Below are 19,469 nucleotides of genomic sequence, written 5' to 3' on the forward strand. Positions count from 1 at the left end.
CGATGCTGGGATGACATAAAAATGTGGATGTACCTTTTTTTGACAGTTTCTAAGAATGAAAAGCAAAGCTCTACAGCTTTCCCCTCACTAGCGTCACCTGGGAAGCTCTGATCTAGTGCGGCACCACTAAGGCCGTGTATTAACCATGTTAGCAGCTCAGCAGATGTATTTTCTGATGATAATGATGATGACGGTGACAATGAGGATGATAAAAATCAGGGTTGGTGATAGTTAATGACATGAATGCAGGCTTTTATATGATAATGTGAGAGTGGATCACTCCATGCTGAGGCCCAGTTCAGACGGTGTATTCCAGTTGTTTTCTGTCCTTTTGACATTTCCCTTTAACACCCATATATTGATTAATGAGCTGCAGAGGTTTCTTATACCAAAAACAAAACACTGCAGTGTATTCTAGATGTATAAATTATTTTAGCAACCCTTATTTCTCCAGTGATGACCAAAAAGATGGTCATCCTGGTAGAAATGGTTATTACAGAGGATCTGAATACACATCTGAACAGGATCCGTCGGTGTTTGTTAAACCAAACCAAGTCAATGAGTGACATTCGTCAAGACTGGTGATGTTTTTCAGAAATGCAAATCGGTGAACACACAACATGCTGAACAACATAGATGATAATTTGCTGGCCCACATATAAACTCACGCTTCGCTCGCAGAGATATTCAGACTCAAGGAACATTTTATAAAAGTACCTTTGTGGTTATTTTTGTTTAAGCTCGCATAAGCAGAATACATGTTTGCCATAAATCTGCAGACACCCTTCTCCCCGCTCGGCCCACCCCAGCCAAACCGATCTACCTTTCTTTCCTCCTCTTTGGCCAGTTGCTGCTCCAGCTGCTGCAGCTGTTGGGTGGAGCTGTCGCACAGCTGGTTGTAGGTGGTCTTCAGCTCGTCCAGCTGAGCCTCCACGTGTGCCCGCTCCTCTGGGGACAACCTACAGAAGAAAAAAGGGACAAGGTTAACAGGTGTAGTTAGGTGTTTAACATTAGTCTGCATGTGTGTTGGAAAGATGCTTTACAGTGGCTTTGACATAAAATTTATAATGTGATTGTTTGAAGTTGGCAGTTATCATCATCTAATCCTAACTTCTATTTACCCGCTGGTTGCTACAGAAGTGGCCCCTGTGGTGCGTGCACTGCTGGCTGGGAGGACAATTTAAAAATCACTGCTCTCTGTGAGGAGTCCATGCATGTTAACTTACTTGCTGGCCTGTTTCGACAGAAGGAAGACCTGTGTGCTCCTTATAGCTTCAGCCACCTGATCTTTCTTGGCTGCTAGCTGTTCATTGATGGCCTGCAGAAAAAAACAGATGAAGAATCTATTTGACAACATAACAACCTTCATGTACCACTAAACGAGGTACCAACATAACAGTCTCCTTCGCATTCATTGCATATGTATAAACAGTACCTGTTGAGCAGCCAGAGAAGACTCGGCGTTGGGGCCACCAGCGCGTCCCTGGAGGCCTTTGACCCAGCCCAGAAGGTCTGAAACCTGCCCCACCCTGGCCTGTTTCTCCTCCTCCACCTCTTTCTGCACAGATAGAGGCAAGAAAGCAAAAATTAATGACACTAAACAGTAGATTTCACATAAGATCCCTTTTTGTCAATTCACCTGTGCAGCACATACAGTATGAGATATCACACCTCTGTGTCTCCTGACCAAAGACGCCTCTATTCACAACTTTCAGGCAGATGACCTGTGATGACATATCACAGGCACCACCTGCAGACATACACCCTTCTCATCACAAACATCCCTCAGTTCTTATACAGGTTTTGACACGGTACTCTCTGCCTGTGGTGTCGCGTCACCTCCTCCGGAGGCTTCTGATAACTGCACCTTGCATGTTAACTCTAGACACCCAGTATGGGGATGCATTGCGAGCGGTTTGGACTGCAGTGCCAGCTGCACATCAATTATTTGGAGCTGCTAGCTGCTTTTCCAGCTTTCAAGCATTTCTGCCCAGTTCTGATAGACCAGTATGTCCTGGACAGAACAATTAAATCTACACTTCCCAGTTAAAGTTTTCTCACTTTCTGTTGTTATGTTGCAGTGTTGCTTCTCTGTGTTGCCTGCCGAGAGGTCAGATTTGATAGCCAGATCTCTGCTAGTCTGGTGGCAATACTCAAAAGCATAGGAGCTTCATCCACTCAGGGAACAGAAGTTATAATAGCAACTCTTCGATTCAGTGAGCTACAGCAACCACAAGTAGTGTCTAAGTAAATTAAACAGTTAATAATAGATGACCGCTGTGTAAAGCAAGAAAGTCACTGAAAGAGAATCAAAGTGTCACCTCCTCCTCCTCCAGTCTTCTCAGAGCATCGCTGATGTACTTCACATGCTGGGTTGTTAAGGTCACTAAGGCTGTGTAGCGTGTGCGCAAGTCCATGAACTGAAGAGATAATAAAAACCCCAAACAAACATCACTAACTGCGGGATATTAGATTCAGACAAATACAAAACACACAAACTTTATTTACTTAAAACAATAAAGCTCCTGCAATGATCACGATGGTAAACAGTTATCCAATTACCTCCTGAGTGATAGCGTCAGAGGAAGAGTGCATCCTTCTCCTCTTGACAGGTGATTTGTGCATCGACTCTACAAAGGCTCTGAATGTCATCAGCTGTAGTTCATAATCCTACAAGATAAAAGCACGAGAGGAATCAAGTTTCCTGCGTACCTTCACTCCGAGACACGTCTGTCACGGTTTCTCACCTTCACTGAGGCACAGTATTGTTTGGAATGAGTCTGGCACTCGTCTAGTTTGGTCTGATTCTGTTCGATCTCAGCTACCAAGGCCTGGAAAGAAAAACAATCAGAATTTATAAATGTTTAGGCTCAAGTCGTTTTTCTCATCTGGACACATGTTGTAAGTCAGAGGATTCAGCGGCACTAACAGTCTGCTGGGCCAGTTGTTCCGACAGCGCTTTGCTGTCCATCTGTCCCGGCTGGGTGTTTTCTTGTCTCTCCGTCGTCTCTTCGATCCACTTGATCAAAGCGGAGTGGCCGTCTCTGTACTGCTGCAGGGAGGAGCCCAGAGCTTCAAGATCCGCTCGTCTGCAGAAAAAAAGAAAACTACCTTCAGATCCTTTTCCACACTAACGTCCTGATAAGTTCAGCATCCAGTTAGTTTTTCTAAGCAGATCGTTACATCGTTTGTCACAACACACATGAATCGTGCTCCTCCTTTTCTTTTTAGGCATCTTCACTCACCGTGTCTCCATCTGTCTTTTGATTCCACTCCATCTTTCTGTTATCTGATTGGCTTTGTCCTGGTAGCGCTCGAGCTCAGGGCTGCGGTCCGGGTGGAGCCTGTTGAGCTTAGACCCCGCCTCTTTGGCCTGACGTACCTCCACCTGCAGAGACTGGAAGACTCCTTCCTGCTCACCAAGCTCAGCCTGCCACTTCTGAAAGTTAGAGGTTAGAGGGTCAGAGGTTCATCTTTATAGAGACATGAGAGGACTTTATGTGATGGTGAGGCTTACCCCCAGTTGATCTCTGAGGTTCTGAATGGCTGTTGTGTCAGCAGGAACAATGTCTTCCTCACTTAGTCTGTTCTCGTACTTCCTGACTTGGCTCTCTGCTTCATCCAGGCTACGGATCAGGACATCCACTGTTTTTAACCTAAAGATGTAAAAGGACAACAAATCGTATCATCTGGGGAAACAAAAAGAACAGAGAAGTTTCACATGACTTCTAAAAATCTAACTAACTTTTCAAGGTAGACAGCTGAGAGGTTGTGCAGTTTGTCCATCTTCTCCACAGCGTGATTGAGCTCCGACCGGAGGACAGGAACGCTGGACGAGGTGGGCTTCTCCTCGAAGAACTTAACGCAGCGATGAGACACGTCACCCAAACTGGAGCGCAGGCTGTCCAGCTCAGACTGCAGCTTCTGCATAAAAAGGAACCATCTTTATTTTTAAACTACATGGTGACAATCTTTAAAATTAAAATAAAAACTGCTTTGCTTCATCAAAATAGCTTCCTCTGTGGTAAATGTTTCGAAACTTCCAGACCACAGCCATACTACTCAATACCAGTTGTAATCATCATCGCTTATTTGCTTATTTATAAAGAACCCCAATAGCTTCCACAACAGTGGTTGCTAAATGTTTGCTCAAATAAAATATTACTCAATAAAGTGGATGCAAAATAGCGTCTTACATCCACAGTCAGGTTTTACTATTGTGAAAATATAAACATAAATATCAATAACATTGAGACAAAATACACAAATTTCCATTATTGCCCTCTTACAATATTTACAGTAATTAAAAGCTGCCTAAATAGACTTTTAAGTGTTTTTTGAAATTATGAATAGAAGCCAATTCTCTAAATGCATAAGGCTATTTATTTCGCTTAAAAGATGCTTTAAATATATATATTATATATATTTATTATAAATATATATATTTTTGGCCGCCTTATTCTGGACTAACTGAAGTCTGTTAAGATCTGTCTTGTTAGCTGCTCACCAAAAAGGCTGACTTGTATGATGAGTATTTGCTGTGATATTTCTTGGTTAATCCAAAAACAAATCTATCAATGGACGAGCGCTTCTTCCTCTGGCTTTATAGACAACGACAACAATATACTGCAAAAAACCCTCAGTTCTTTATAACATGGGTAATAACTGTGTGCAAGCAGCAGATGGAGCTCAAACTCACCTCCTGCTCTCTAATCTGGACCGTGTTGTCAGCACCATCACCTGACAACAGGATGGGAGGCGGAGTCTCAATACTTCTCATCAGTCTCTGCTCAGCCTCGTTAATACAAAGGGTGATGTTCTGCAGCTCTGACAGGTACGACCGAGAGACTGACTCATCCTTCTCCACTGGAGAAAAATAAAAGATGAGGAACGAGGTGGATTATTTTCATTAACAGATTAAGACGGTCATTTTGAGACACGCAGAGCTATTATTTGCATCAGTTTGACTGGTCAGAGGTCAGCAAGAGATTAACTAAATGTATCCGTGTGTGAGCCCGTCCATCTTCACTCACCGGTCTCCATGTTGAGCAGCAGGTCCTGGCAGTGTTGCTGGGCCTGCTGAACGTCCTTCTCGAGCTCTCGTCTTTCGGCCGGCGTGAACAGCGAGCTCTCTTTGCTGTCTGACAGAAAGTCGGCCATCTGGGACTCCAGGTGATTGAGGACGTGCTCCCGCTCTGATGGAGACTGACTCTGAACCTGAAAGGTGAGACAAGGAGGGAGAAGATAAATATAACGGAAGAGAAGAAAAGAACCACAAATTGAAATCATCACGGCGAGAGAATAAAATCCAAATTCATAGCCGTCACATTTAAACGCATGGAGAGGATCTCACCGTGTCCAAGTTCCACCCAGATACAGTCTTGATGTCTTTGAGCAGGTAGTGCCACGATACCACACTCTTCATGTTCACATGGAGCTGATGCCACAGGGACATGACCTTCTGGTACAGCTGCTCAGCTCTGTAGACAAAACACAAGGAACATGAACATTAGTCTCTAAAATACTAAACAAAATAGATTCAGATTAAAAGGACGTCATTTTATAAACCAAGCTCAAGCTCAACAGTCAGATAATCTCTAGGAAACAGTTTCTTAGGATTTTGGACTGATGTGAAGGCCGAACTTTCCTACTCTGTAGTGCTTCCTGAAGTCTACGGCCTCGCTACGCTACGTATTGTGGAAAATTGTGGCTTTTGTGCATTAAAGACTTAAAGAAAATCAACTATAAAAAAGTAAATAATCAGCACAGTGCTATCCACAACAAATGTTTAATACATTCGCAACACCAATGCACGTTTCCAGTACGTGGCTCACCTGCTGGCTGTGTCGATGGCCTCCTGGTTTGGAGGCGGGACGGTGAAACACACCGAGGGGACCATGGCTTCGTTCCCCGTCGGACTGATCACTTTCCACTTGGTCCTCTGAGAGTTGTCCTGCAGCACACACTCCTCTCCTCGGCTTATCGTGATCTGAGAATATGAGGCGAGGCGCAGGGAAGGACAGATGAGAGCGGAAATGGAGGTTATGAAAATGATGTTGGAAATGATGTAGAGAACAGGGTTGACAGCAAGAGAGAATATTAAGAGAAAGATTCACAAAGCGAGGGAGTTGCAAAAGATGATGGAGAAAGAATGGAAGGAGAAATGCCCAGAAGAAAGCAAGGGAGGAGAAAAAAGGGGGGGAAAAAAACGCGTAAATCAAAAGCAAACAGCAAAAAAACTCATAATGCAACACAAAATGCAAAAATTCATGGACTTCATGAAATTAGCAGGAGCCCTAACATGACGTGATATTAGAGAAGCTGAGCGAGGACAATGCCATGTGGTGTGAAAGCTGCTTTGCACCAGTAAAGGCTTTTATTGTGAAAGCAGCAAATATATTCCAAACTCAAAGCGAAACTTCCTAAAACCTGAGCTGGGTTTGAATAATTTAACGAGGAAATAAACATTAGTGACACGTTATCTGCAGGAAACCCAGCAGAGGATATAAACAGAAGACAAACGAGTTTGGCTTTAAATTTCAGCGTTAGGGCTGCACAGCCATCCCCACCCGCCACCCTCTCTCACCCCTTCCCTGCACACACACACATACAACCATAATGCAAAGCTGTGCACAAACACTTAATACATGAAGATATATTGAAACGGAAATGTTATTTTCTGACTGACTGAATGAGCCTGAGGGGCACAGACGGGTTAAATTCAGTTCAGTTCAGCGATTACCACCTGCTCTTATCAACTGATCTCAGTCTGACACAAATCTGTGACTAAACATACGAAACTAAACTGATTCTGCATAAATATATGAAATCTGCAGAATATTTTTTTTTTCTGTTTGTATCAATCATATCTGAGCTGGATTTTACTGCATAAAGATAAACATCTATGCAAAAGAGTGACGCATTTTCCAAAAGACAATCTCCAAACCACTGGGTATTGTCTGACAACAATGCATCCAGCATTTTGGCAGCCTATTAAAAAGCATGTGCATTCAGACACAATAACCTGTACACAGAACAGGAAGTCTTGGCCCGGGTAGCAGCTGGCTATACCGGAAACACCGAATCATTTGCAGTAATTCCCAGAGGCTAAGTTAGTACTTGGTTACTGATTTACAGATTGTTGCCATAATCAACTTTTGTGAGATTATCCTATCACCTGATTCTGGCTATGAGAACACCATAAACATATGCACATATAGAAAGAGTCACTTGGACTTTATAATGAAACACTTAAATAAACATAATTGGCTGATTTGATTAGGAAAACACCACTAAATTATATTTTCCTGTAAAAACATAAAACACAATAAGCTTTCAGATTTTTGTTCCAGGGAGGAAATCCAGTAAAAGGTACTCTGAACCATTTCATGGGTAATTTCATCTAATTTATTCCAAGAAGTCTGAGAGTGCAGGCATAAAGTTTATTACCAATTATACAACCTGAAATCAGCTGATAAGAAAGCGGCACCTGGGGCAGTACAGTGTGTGCAGTGTCAAAATCTGAGGTGAGAGAGGGAGAATATAGGCAGCTATACCTGAACGTTTGTCTTGCCAGCCCAGCCGACAGACGAGGGGGAAGGGAGGGAAGAGAATGAGGAGGAGGAAGAGGAGGGAGTGAGAGGGGAGAGGCCAAAAAAAGGTACATGAGGGTATGGAAAGAAAGGAGAAGACACAGGAAAGTGAAGGAGAGAAAGATTACTTTTGGTTCATGTGCACGTTTGTCCAGATGTTTTTTTTATAACTGTCAGCTGTGTGCGAGGTTTCGTCACGTTGCTTTAGATCAGTGATGGGGTGGAGGACCAAACCACCTTCATCCTTTACCTGGAAACAAGACCTCACATCTGGTATGCTTCAGGGAGCAAACCACCCTGGGCAATCTAACACATAGTAGACTAAATATAGCAGCGCTGGGGGCAGCTGTATGTCCGTGCCAAGCTCTCAGGGTGCAAAGAGGATGGGACAGATGTATAATTGATTAGCTTTTAGATTCCCAGAGGTCATCACAGCTGAATCTGAGAGTGAATCTCATAATGCCTGAGTTATCTTTCTTAAAGACTCAGTCAGAGTGTTTTCTGAGGAGGACAAAGGCAAAGGTCATAAGTTCTGGTTAATTATGTCCATTCAGTTTCCAAATTTCGACATGCTGGTTTTAAAAAAAGAAAAGAAAAAGAAGAAAACTGGAGCTGTGTGAAAAAAAGAAGAAATCCACTGCTGTGCGATATTCATCGTTATGGAGGAAACTGTTCATGTAGATGTTTACATCAATCTAAATTTCACGAGCAGAAAACAGTAGCTGAGTAAGGACTTTGTGGGGAAGTGCAGGGCGGGGGGGGGGGGGCCTGGTTGGTGGTGAGGGGCGAAACAATCGAGAGGTGAGGTCAGAGGTGAGTCGGTGCTAAATATGCACACTTTTTTCTTAAACAAAGTCACAGATTTGAGGGACATGCCCACATGTTCATGAGGTGTAATGATACTGCTCTGGGTGCCGTACCTCGATCTGCTTGTAGTCACAGATGGCTTTGATGGGTGTTGTAGTTCCCAGAGTGCTCTCTGCACTGCGGGGGCTCAGCTGCACCACCGTCTTGGCCCGGCCCACCAGGCTAGCTACTGTACTCCGATACTCAATGAGCTGCTCTTTCTCCTCCTACAGGAAGGAAAACAACGACAACATTAAACATTGAAACTCTTTATGAAGACTGTACATGTGTGGATTTACAATAACATTCATCTAAAGGCATTTTTTCCATTGTAAGGTAAAGATCTATGTATCTGAGAACTTAAAGCAGGGATGTTAACAGCATGCTGACCTTTCCATTAGGTAATTATTTGATAATTACCCATGTCACACGCCATAAATAATAAACAATGTTAAAAAACTACGGCAGATCTATCAGGTTGCATTTTAGATGCATTTTAACAGATAAATATGTAATTAAACACCAAATATATAAAAATTCTAAATATCTGTAGCAAAATGCAGTGTATGGAAGTCAATCCAGCAGCTACGGTGGCCCTGAGAGGCCAAACGGAGTGCAACTTAAGAAAACACCAACAACAAGAAAAACGCTCCAAAAGCACACAAAACACAACAAAAATAGGGTAAAACGACAACGGAAATAGAAAAAAAAAACACAAGGGAAGTGTTTCTGGGGAAACAATAACCCCACGGACCAGTTGCAGGAACCAAAAATATGCCTATAATTGCACTGGGAGACACTTAAAAGAAGTGGAGGATCTATCAGTTTTGTGAGGAAAGCAAAGATGAGAGGTAAGTGCGTCATCAGTATTATATGAATCATGATAAAACACGCCTACCATGTTTTGGGTTCCTGCAACTGGTCCGTCGGGTTATTGTCTCCCCAGAAACACTTGTGTTTTTTCCCCATTTCTGTTTTTGTTTTTCCTATTTCCATTGTATTTTGTGTGCTTTTGCAGCATTTTTCTTATTGCAGTCCGTTTGACCTCTCAGGGCCACCGTAAGCAGCAGACGTTTCAGTCTAAATCACAAATAACGCTGGAGAAATCCGTGAATGAGTTTACAAAATCTTCAGAAAATCCTTCCAGTAGACATTTAGATGTTTCACCCTATATCATCTTTCCTCAAGTTTTTCATTTTCACACCACAAAATCCACCCAAATGATATTTAAGCAACATTTTCTGTCTGAAGTCCTTCAACACATAATCAGCTTAACGGCCTATTAGCCTGTAGCTGCTGAGATGAGTGGGCCTGCTGCTTCCTGACTCAGCTGCCCATGTTAGCCTGACCACTAAGCATTAAACATTTAACATGGGCTTTTCACCCTGACAGGTAGAATTACACTTCACTTCTCTCTCGCCCCTAAAGCAGAAGCAGAGAGAGTCATTAAGGATTCATTAGAGAGGGAGACAACAAGGAGACAGTTACAGGTACAGGAAAGAAAACATTGAATGGAGCCGAGAGTTAGACACAGTCTGAGGCAGAGAGCTAATAACTTCATACATCACACCCCAGGAATGAATTTCACAGTGAGATGGCATTCGCTGCAGTCAGCAGGACCAGTGACAAACATAATTTACACAGACATAAATTAAAATGTGGATGCATGAGGAATTCTAGTTAATTACAACCACAGGGTGTCAAGGACTTCTTTAAAACAAATTAGATCACCAGAGAAGCCTTGCACTAAAAGAAGACCGTGGATAACATGTATGACAGCATTATGATAGCAAGAAATTGTAGTAACACAGGCTGCAGGTTAGCTTGAATGATTACAGTCATGTTATTTCATTATTGGCACTGGATTGCCCAATCAAATTTCTTAACGTAACCAGCTTTTCCTTACCTTACCTGTGAACTCATTAACCAGTTCTTTTCATTTTTACAACAGAGTTTAAACTTCCATTGTTTTCATTCAAATTCTATTCCTTTCATTCAAATTCCGTTCTTTTCATTGAAATTCTGTTGTTTTCATTCTAATTCCGTTGTTTTCATTCAAATTCCATTGTTTTCATTCTAATTCTGTTGTTTGTTTTAAACTTCCATTGTTTGTTTTCAAATTCTGTTGTTTTCATTCAAATTGTTCTGTTCATTCTAATTCTGTTGTTTTCATTCAAATTCCATTGTTTTGATTCAAATTCTGTTCTGTTCATTCAAATTCCGTTGTTTTGATTCAAATTCTGTTCTGTACATTCAAATTCCATTGTTTTCATTCAAATTCTGTTCTGTACATTCTAATTCTGTTGTTTTCATTCAAATTCCATTGTTTTGATTCAAATTCTGTTCTGTTCATTCAAATTCCGTTGTTTTGATTCAAATTCTGTTCTGTACATTCAAATTCCATTGTTTTCATTCAAATTCTGTTCTGTACATTCTAATTCTGTTGTTTTCATTCAAATTCCATTGTTTTCATTCAAATTCTGTTGTTTTCATTCAAATTCTGTTGTTTTGATTCAAATTCTGTTCTGTTCATTCAAATTCCGTTGTTTTGATTCAAATTCTGTTCTGTACATTCAAATTCCGTTGTTTTCATTCAAATTCTGTTCTGTACATTCTAATTCTGTTGTTTTCATTCAAATTCCATTGTTTTCATTCAAATTCTGTTGTTTTCATTCAAATTCTGTTGTTTTCATTCAAATTCTGTTGTTTTCATTCAAATTCCGTTGTTTTGATTCAAATTCTGTTCTGTTCATTCTAATTCCGTTGTTTTCATTCAAATTCCATTGTTTTCATTCAAATTCTGTTGTTTTCATTCAAATTCTGTTGTTTTCATTGAAATTCTGTTGTTTTCATTCAAATTCTGTTGTTTTCATTCAAATTCCGTTGTTTTCATTCAAATTCCATTGTTTTCATTCAAATTCCATTGTTTTCATTCAAATTCCGTTGTTTTCATTCAAATTCCGTTGTTTTGATTCAAATTCTGTTCTGTTCATTCAAATTCCGTTGTTTTCATTCAAATTCTGTTCTGTACATTCTAATTCTGTTGTTTTCATTCAAATTCCATTGTTTTCATTCAAATTCTGTTGTTTTCATTCAAATTCTGTTGTTTTCATTCAAATTCTGTTGTTTTCATTCAAATTCTGTTGTTTTCATTCAAATTCCGTTGTTTTCATTCAAATTCTGTTCTGTTCATTCTAATTCCGTTGTTTTCATTCAAATTCCATTGTTTTCATTCAAATTCCGTTGTTTTCATTCAAATTCCATTGTTTTCATTCAAATTCCGTTGTTTTCATTCAAATTCCGTTGTTTTCATGTTAATTCCGTTGTTTTGATTCAAATTCCATTGTTTTGATTCAAATTCCGTTGTTTTCATTCAAATTCCGTTGTTTTCATTCAAATTCCGTTGTTTTCATTCAAATTCCGTTGTTTTCATTCTAATTCTGTTTGTTTTAAACTTCCATTGTTTTCATTCAAATTCCGTTGTTTTCATTCAAATTCCGTTGTTTTCATTCAAATTCCGTTGTTTGTTTTAAACTTCCATTGTTTTCATTCAAATTCTGTTGTTTTCATTCAAATTCCGTTGTTTTGATTCAAATTCCATTGTTTTCATTCAAATTCCATTGTTTTCATTCTAATTCTGTTGTTTGTTTTAAACTTCCATTGTTTTCATTCAAATTCTGTTGTTTTCATTCAAATTCTGTTGTTTTCATTCAAATTCCGTTGTTTTCATTCAAGTTCTGTTCTTTTCATTCTATTTCCATTGTTTTCATTCAAATTCCATTGTTTGTTCTAAAATTCCGTCGTTTTCATGTTAATTCCGTCGTTTTCATGTTAATTCCGTTGTTTTCATTCAAATTCCGTTGTTTTCATTCAAATTCCATTGTTTTCATTCAAATTCCATTGTTTTCATTCAAATTCCGTTGTTTTCATTCAAATTCCGTTGTTTTGATTCAAATTCTGTTCTGTTCATTCAAATTCCGTTGTTTTCATTCAAATTCTGTTCTGTACATTCTAATTCTGTTGTTTTCATTCAAATTCCATTGTTTTCATTCAAATTCTGTTGTTTTCATTCAAATTCTGTTGTTTTCATTCAAATTCTGTTGTTTTCATTCAAATTCCGTTGTTTTCATTCAAATTCTGTTCTGTTCATTCTAATTCCGTTGTTTTCATTCAAATTCCATTGTTTTCATTCAAATTCCGTTGTTTTCATTCAAATTCCATTGTTTTCATTCAAATTCCGTTGTTTTCATTCAAATTCCGTTGTTTTCATTCAAATTCCGTTGTTTTGATTCAAATTCCATTGTTTTGATTCAAATTCCGTTGTTTTGATTCAAATTCCGTTGTTTTCATTCAAATTCCGTTGTTTTCATTCAAATTCCGTTGTTTTCATTCTAATTCTGTTTGTTTTAAACTTCCATTGTTTTCATTCAAATTCCGTTGTTTTCATTCAAATTCCGTTGTTTTCATTCTAATTCTGTTGTTTGTTTTAAACTTCCATTGTTTTCATTCAAATTCTGTTGTTTTCATTCAAATTCCGTTGTTTTGATTCAAATTCCATTGTTTTCATTCAAATTCCATTGTTTTCATTCTAATTCTGTTGTTTGTTTTAAACTTCCATTGTTTTCATTCAAATTCTGTTGTTTTCATTCAAATTCTGTTGTTTTCATTCAAATTCCGTTGTTTTCATTCAAATTCCGTTGTTTTCATTCTAATTCTGTTGTTTGTTTTAAACTTCCATTGTTTTCATTCAAATTCCATTGTTTTCATTCAAATTCCGTTGTTTTCATTCAAATTCCGTTGTTTTCATTCAAGTTCTGTTCTTTTCATTCTATTTCCATTGTTTTCATTCAAATTCCATTGTTTGTTCTAAAATTCCGTCGTTTTCATGTTAATTCCGTCGTTTTCATGTTAATTCCGTTGTTTTCATTCAAATTCCATTGTTTTCATTCAAATTCCATTGTTTTCATTCAAATTCTGTTGTTTTCATTCAAATTCTGTTGTTTTCATTCAAATTCCGTTGTTTTCATTCAAATTCCATTGTTTTCATTCAAATTCCATTGTTTTCATTCTAATTCTGTTGTTTGTTTTAAACTTCCATTGTTTTCATTCAAATTCCGTTGTTTTCATTCAAATTCCGTTGTTTTCATTCAAATTCCGTTGTTTTCATTCAAATTCCGTTGTTTTCATTCAAATTCCATTGTTTTCATTCAAATTCCATTGTTTTCATTCAAATTCTGTTGTTTTCATTCAAATTCCGTTGTTTTGATTCAAATTCCATTGTTTTCATTCTAATTCTGTTGTTTGTTTTAAACTTCCATTGTTTTGATTCAAATTCCATTGTTTTCATTCAAATTCCGTTGTTTTCATTCAAATTCCATTGTTTTCATTCTAATTCTGTTGTTTGTTTTAAACTTCCATTGTTTTGATTCAAATTCCATTGTTTTCATTCAAATTCCGTTGTTTTGATTCAAATTCCATTGTTTTCATTCAAATTCAGTTGTTTTCATTCAAATTCAGTTGTTTTCATGTTAATTCCGTTGTTTTGATTCAAATTCTATTGTTTTGATTCAAATTCCATTGTTTTGATTCAAATTCCATTGTTTTGATTCAAATTCCATTGTTTTCATCCAAATTCCGTTGTTTTCATCCAAATTCCATTGTTTTGATTCAAATTCTGTTCTGTTCATTCAAATTCCATTGTTTTCATTCAAATTCCGTTGTTTGTATATTATAGTGTTATAGTGGAGTGAGACAACTGCAAGATACAGACTGCAACTAACAGCATAATCCAGCGCGCCAGCCGTGATCGTATAGTGGTTAGTACTCTGCATTGTGGCCGCAGCAACCCCGGTTTGAATCCGGGTCACGGCAGCGTGGTCTGACGGTAAATAATGTCTGCTGTTCTTTTGCGCATCGTACAGGTCACTGTTCAGGTATATCAATCAATCAGAACTTTATTTGTCACATGCAAGTTGCCCTGCAGTGAAATGGGGAAACCCCCCCCCACACACACACACACACACACACACCCCTTACATACACAACACAGACATCACATGGGGAGACAGGTCGGAGATCGGTAGTATTACGGGAAAAACACTGAATTGCACAATACAATGGGAAAGTCCAAGAGTGAAAAAAGAGACCTCTACTCATGTTGGGCTCATATGGGAGGACAGCATGAGAACAGTAAACAAAAAAACACCTCTGCACAGAAAGCACATAAATGTCCACAGCACAACATTGTGGAGCACGTGACAAGCAACAGGGGTGGGTGGGGGGTGAGGAGTAATCCGAAACAAACACTGCAGCCATCCTGCCCTGCGCTATTATTCCAGTGCTGGGCCCAGACCCGCCGTGTTCTCCAGGAGGGAACAAGCATAGAAGAGGTTGGAAAGGGAGGCGGGGATCAGTGAGTGCGTATCAGTGTATGTGTGTGCGTGTCCAGAGTTCAGCTGAGACAGTGTCCTTCGCCCTGCCAGGCTAAGTAAACAGTCTTCCAGCCAACCCAGGTGGCCTTGCATACAATGGGAAGAACAGTCTAAACACAGTCGTTATCAGGGTGTTTTTGTTCAGCTCCAGCTTTGAGACCGCAGCTGGCGCCGAAGGGATAGCTGCATGAAGTGATGGTGGTTTTTACTTTAGTGCGAACAACTCATGAGAATTTCAAAGCTGTTCTAACAGTCCGACACTGGTCTCTCAATCTCCCGTTGGAGATCCGCCCTGTTCTGACGGTAAATAATGTCTGCTGTTCTTTTGCACATAGTACAGGTCACTGTTCGGGTATATATAGTGGAGCATATTAGGGAGAGGTTCCTGAACAAGGAGATAATACGTATTTTATCTTACTTCAAAGGCAACAAATGCCTGTGGTATCTAACCACATATGAAGAAGTCATTCAGTGACAGTCCACAAAGGAAAGATTAGGCAGGAAACAAGTCAGAATGGAGGGAGAGGTCTGATCAAGCGGACACTGCTAAACACCAATCTCCACCTTAAAGAAGCTGAATAGGATGATTCAATGTTCCTGTCTCAGTTATTATCTCTGTCAAACAAAAGTTCAGCTGCTTCTTTGTTATGTCATTTAAAGGTACCTGCAGGACCGGCCTAAGAAAAGCATCTGATTGTGACACCCGCTCTCTCGCACACCTCTTTAATAAGAGGACATGGATGCTGCTCTGGCCTGTGGAGCGATGCCCACACTAACCCTGCCATCTGCTCGAAGTCAGAGGTGTGTGTGTGTGTGTGTGTGTGTGTGTGTGTGTGTGTGTGTGTGTGTGTGTGTGAGAGAAGTAGGTGCAAATATGGCAGGCTTGCAAATGTGCCATGGGGGGGAGATGATTCAGGACTCTGTAACAGATTACTTTGCCCTGTCACATGAGGTGCTGCAGCCGCCCGAGGCAGAGCAAAAACAATCAGGAGGACGCTGCAACACCAGCAGCTCAGCTACTGCAGGTCTCTGATGCTATAGTGGTTAGAAAAATGCTGTATCATTCCTGATAATATGTCAGTCTGGGAGTATACTGAATGTTCGAGTTTGCACTTTGTGCACACGGTGGAAGCAGAGATTGAGGACGCTCAGTTATCTGGGATAGAAATGTGCTACTTAAAATGTTCATTGTACAATATTTTCTGGTTTGCACATGACTCTGCAGCTGTGACTCAGAGTGGTACGTTTGATGGTTTGAAACCTGGTTCTTCTAGTACTTAGGTCAGAGTGGCTCCAGGTAAGACACCACCTTCATAATTTGCCCCTGGGGTGTGTTAAAGGTGTGTGAGTGAAACCAAAGCACTGTCTGTGTAGTAGTTAGGGTGTTACGGTTCGGCGTTGGCAGTGTATTGTTTTAGGCGTTTTGTTTTGGCGTGACTGTTATGCGTTTCCTGTTTTACTTTGAAAGTCTGTGTTATCTTAGTGTTCAGTTTACGTTTCCTTGTCTCGTCAGGTCTAATTTGCCCCAGCTGTGTTTCCCTCCTGTGGTCCATTCCCTAATTGCTCCTTCTATGTATTTAAGCCCTGTGTTTCTGTATGTCATGGTCGCGATCTTCCCCCCGGTGTAAATAGTTTGACGTTTTGTGTTTTGATGTAAATAAATATCGTATTTTGCGTTGAAGAAATAGTTGTCGATACTTTCGTTTTGGGATTATTTTTGTGGAAGCCCGTATTAGTTTTTTCTCGTGTGTTTTTGCCTTATTTTTATTTTTCCTGCGTTGCACACCGGTTGCCTAGGCCGGGGTGTAACATATGGGGGCTCGTCCAATCGCTGAGGGGTCCGAGGACCGCTTCAGCCGTCCGCCGTCGCTGGAGGGTCCGAGGGAGGGACCGCTTCAGCCGTCTGTCTTCGCTGGAGGGTCCGAGGGCCGGTCCAGCCTTCATCCGCCTTCGCTGGGGGGTCCGAGGGACCGCCCCAGCCTTCGTCTGCTGGAGGGTCCGAGGGACTGCTCCAGCCTTCATCCGCCTTCGCTGGAGGGTCCGGGGAACCGCTCCAGCCTTCTGCAGCTGGTGGGCTGCGTGTCCGTGTTTGCAGCTGGTGGGCTGCGTGTCCGTGTTTGCAGCTGGTGGGCTGCGTGTCCGTGTTTGCAGCTGGTGGGCTGCGTGTCCGTGTTTGCGGCTGGTGGGCTGCGTGTCCGTGTTTGCGGCTAGTGAGCTGCTCGTTTGTCTTCGCTGGGGGATCCGAGGGACCGCTCCAGCCTTCGTTTGTCTTCGCTGGAGGATCCGAGGGGCCGCTCCAGCCTTCTGCAGCTGGTGGGCTGCGTGTCCGTGTTTGCAGCTGGTGGGCTGCGTGTCTGTTTTTGCAGCTAGTGAGCTGCTCGTCTGTCTTCGCTGGAGGACCCGTGGGACCGCTCCAGCCTTTCGTCTGTCTTCGCTGGAGGATCCGAGGGCCCGCTCCAGTTTTCCGTTTCCACTGGAGGACCCGTCCAGCCATCAGCGTCGCCTGCGGGACGGCGGCCGGTGCCGTATGGGCTGGACATGGAACAAACATTTTTCGTTGGGGTTGTATGTTTTAAATGTTTGTTTTTTTGGGTGGGGGCGTATGTTACGGTTCGGCGTTGGCAGTGTATTGTTTTAGGCGTTTTGTTTTGGCGTGACTGTTATGTGTTTCCTGTTTTACTTTGAAAGTCTGTGTTATCTTAGTGTTCAGTTTACGTTTCCTTGTCTCGTCAGGTCTAATTTGCCCCAGCTGTGTTTCCCTCCTGTGGTCCATTCCCTAATTGCTCCTTCTATGTATTTAAGCCCTGTGTTTCTGTATGTCATGGTCGCGATCTTCCCCCCGTTGTAAATAGTTTGACGTTTTGTGTTTTGATGTAAATAAATATCGTATTTTGCTTTGAAGAAATAGTTGTCGATACTTTCGTTTTGGGATTATTTTTGTGGAAGCCCGTATTAGTTTTTTCTCGTGTGTTTTTGCCTTATTTTTATTTTTCCTGCGTTGCACACCGGTTGCCTAGGCCGGGGTGTAACAAGGGAAAAGTGCTTTTTTAAAAATAAATCCTAAATATCAAGTAAAGTTGAGATGTTGACACAGAGTTAGAGAAGGAAACAAAGACCCTTCTTAGATTAGAAGTGGCCACTCTCAACTAGTCTCTTACGCACAAGGGGTTGCCACAGCAGGTAGCTGTGCATGTTTGATTTGGTGTTACACCAGATGGCCTCTTCCTCCCAGGATCAAATTGGGGATGTTTGTTAAGCACTACACTATGGAGCCGCTTCTTGAAATTATCTCGCTAAATGGAGACATGATGTCAAACAACCTCTGTTATTGTCTCTCTGTTATCGGTCACTGAGCTCCAGTAGAGGTTAACATGACACAATTCTTTGCAGTAAATCTAGTGAAAATATAAAACCACAGTCGGTCTTTCCTTCAGCACCATAAATCTGTCTGGCATAGAAGAAACTGAATATTATTCGTAAGACAGAAAGCAAATGTGTAGATACCATTGAGTCCTGCAGCAGGTCTTCCAGTTTGCTGAGCCTGCTGTTCTTATCACAGGTATATTGTCTCTTGATGGTTTCCTGGAGCTGGCGGAGGTATGACTCACAGTCCCGGGCGTCAGTCATGAACTGACAAAAGTAAAAATGGATTTGCATGTAATAATACAAAATCATTTTAATATAAGCCTAATTATATATGTGGATGAATTCTTTTGCCAAACTCAGAAAAATAAGAATTTCAGCCTCACCTGGAAGTACGCCGTGTTGTCTTTGAGATGCTGCTCCACACACAAGCAGAGCTGGTCCACCCACTGCCACTGGGTCTGCAGGGCTGCACTGTAAGCCTGATAACAGGGAGATGGATGGATATTGAAAGTTGGTGCCATGCTAAACTTATGTAAGAGGTCCTTTAGGGGAAATAAGTGAGATTTTTACAGTCTCCGATCATATAAACTGCCTGTAATCTATCTGCAAGGCTCTAACTGGGATGTTAATCAGCACAGACAGAGTCAGCGTTTCACCCAGCCAGGGGTTTCTGGCTCTCAGCAGTGATAGGGGACAAGCAGCATTAGCATGAAACTGGTATGAAAACCATATCCCAAATAAGTGTAGCTACACCAGTATTTTAAAATGTACATAGTAATTCCTGCTCGTCGCCAAGGAAGGCTTAGAAAAAGTGAGTGCAAAGTGAATAAAAGAGCATTTTAACAAAAGCAACGTGGTTGATTTGTTCCAGACAAGCGAGCCACGGATACGGAAACCCAGCATCTTTAAAGGTCATCCAGCCCGAATGAATAAAAATCATGAAATTCACCTCCACGGTCTGCTTGGCAGGATGGTTCTCCTGACACAGACGGCTGGCCGTTTCCTGGAGTGACCGCATCACATCTCGTTTTTCATCCAGCTCTAACCTCATTTCCTGCAGGCAGAACAGGAAGCGGGGAAGGTTAAAGGTGAAGACAAACAGTCTAATGCAAAGTTACTCTTTATATGTTGGGAGGTAAACAAGACTTTTATCTTGACTTTAAATACATGTGGAAACCAAGTGAGGTTAAAGGTTTGCAATTTGTGACGGAGGAAACCGTCCGTGTGTGCGTCT

The 19,469-nt window shown here is 41.0% G+C and overlaps 1 protein-coding gene across 21 annotated transcripts in view; it reads right to left on the minus strand.

Moving 5' to 3' along the window:
* Positions 1-19,469, minus strand: part of macf1a (microtubule actin crosslinking factor 1a) — a 237,642-nt gene that overhangs the window by 85,673 nt on the left and 132,500 nt on the right. For all 21 annotated transcript variants that reach the window (XM_076879037.1, XM_076879039.1, XM_076879041.1 and 18 more), the window contains 18 exons: positions 19,185-19,289; positions 18,619-18,714; positions 18,374-18,499; positions 8,513-8,665; positions 5,835-5,989; positions 5,354-5,480; positions 5,034-5,217; positions 4,700-4,866; positions 3,746-3,924; positions 3,518-3,656; positions 3,246-3,439; positions 2,930-3,089; positions 2,748-2,831; positions 2,563-2,670; positions 2,322-2,420; positions 1,436-1,558; positions 1,227-1,318; positions 824-959 (listed from right to left, as the gene is read on the minus strand). In XM_076879037.1, coding sequence (XP_076735152.1) covers positions 824-959; positions 1,227-1,318; positions 1,436-1,558; positions 2,322-2,420; positions 2,563-2,670; positions 2,748-2,831; positions 2,930-3,089; positions 3,246-3,439; positions 3,518-3,656; positions 3,746-3,924; positions 4,700-4,866; positions 5,034-5,217; positions 5,354-5,480; positions 5,835-5,989; positions 8,513-8,665; positions 18,374-18,499; positions 18,619-18,714; positions 19,185-19,289 — 2,427 coding nt within the window. The remainder of the gene's footprint in view (positions 1-823; positions 960-1,226; positions 1,319-1,435; positions 1,559-2,321; positions 2,421-2,562; positions 2,671-2,747; positions 2,832-2,929; positions 3,090-3,245; positions 3,440-3,517; positions 3,657-3,745; positions 3,925-4,699; positions 4,867-5,033; positions 5,218-5,353; positions 5,481-5,834; positions 5,990-8,512; positions 8,666-18,373; positions 18,500-18,618; positions 18,715-19,184; positions 19,290-19,469) is intronic.

Source organism: Maylandia zebra, linkage group LG22, assembly GCF_041146795.1.
Source record: "Maylandia zebra isolate NMK-2024a linkage group LG22, Mzebra_GT3a, whole genome shotgun sequence".
In the NCBI taxonomy this organism is placed as follows: domain Eukaryota; kingdom Metazoa; phylum Chordata; class Actinopteri; order Cichliformes; family Cichlidae; genus Maylandia; species Maylandia zebra.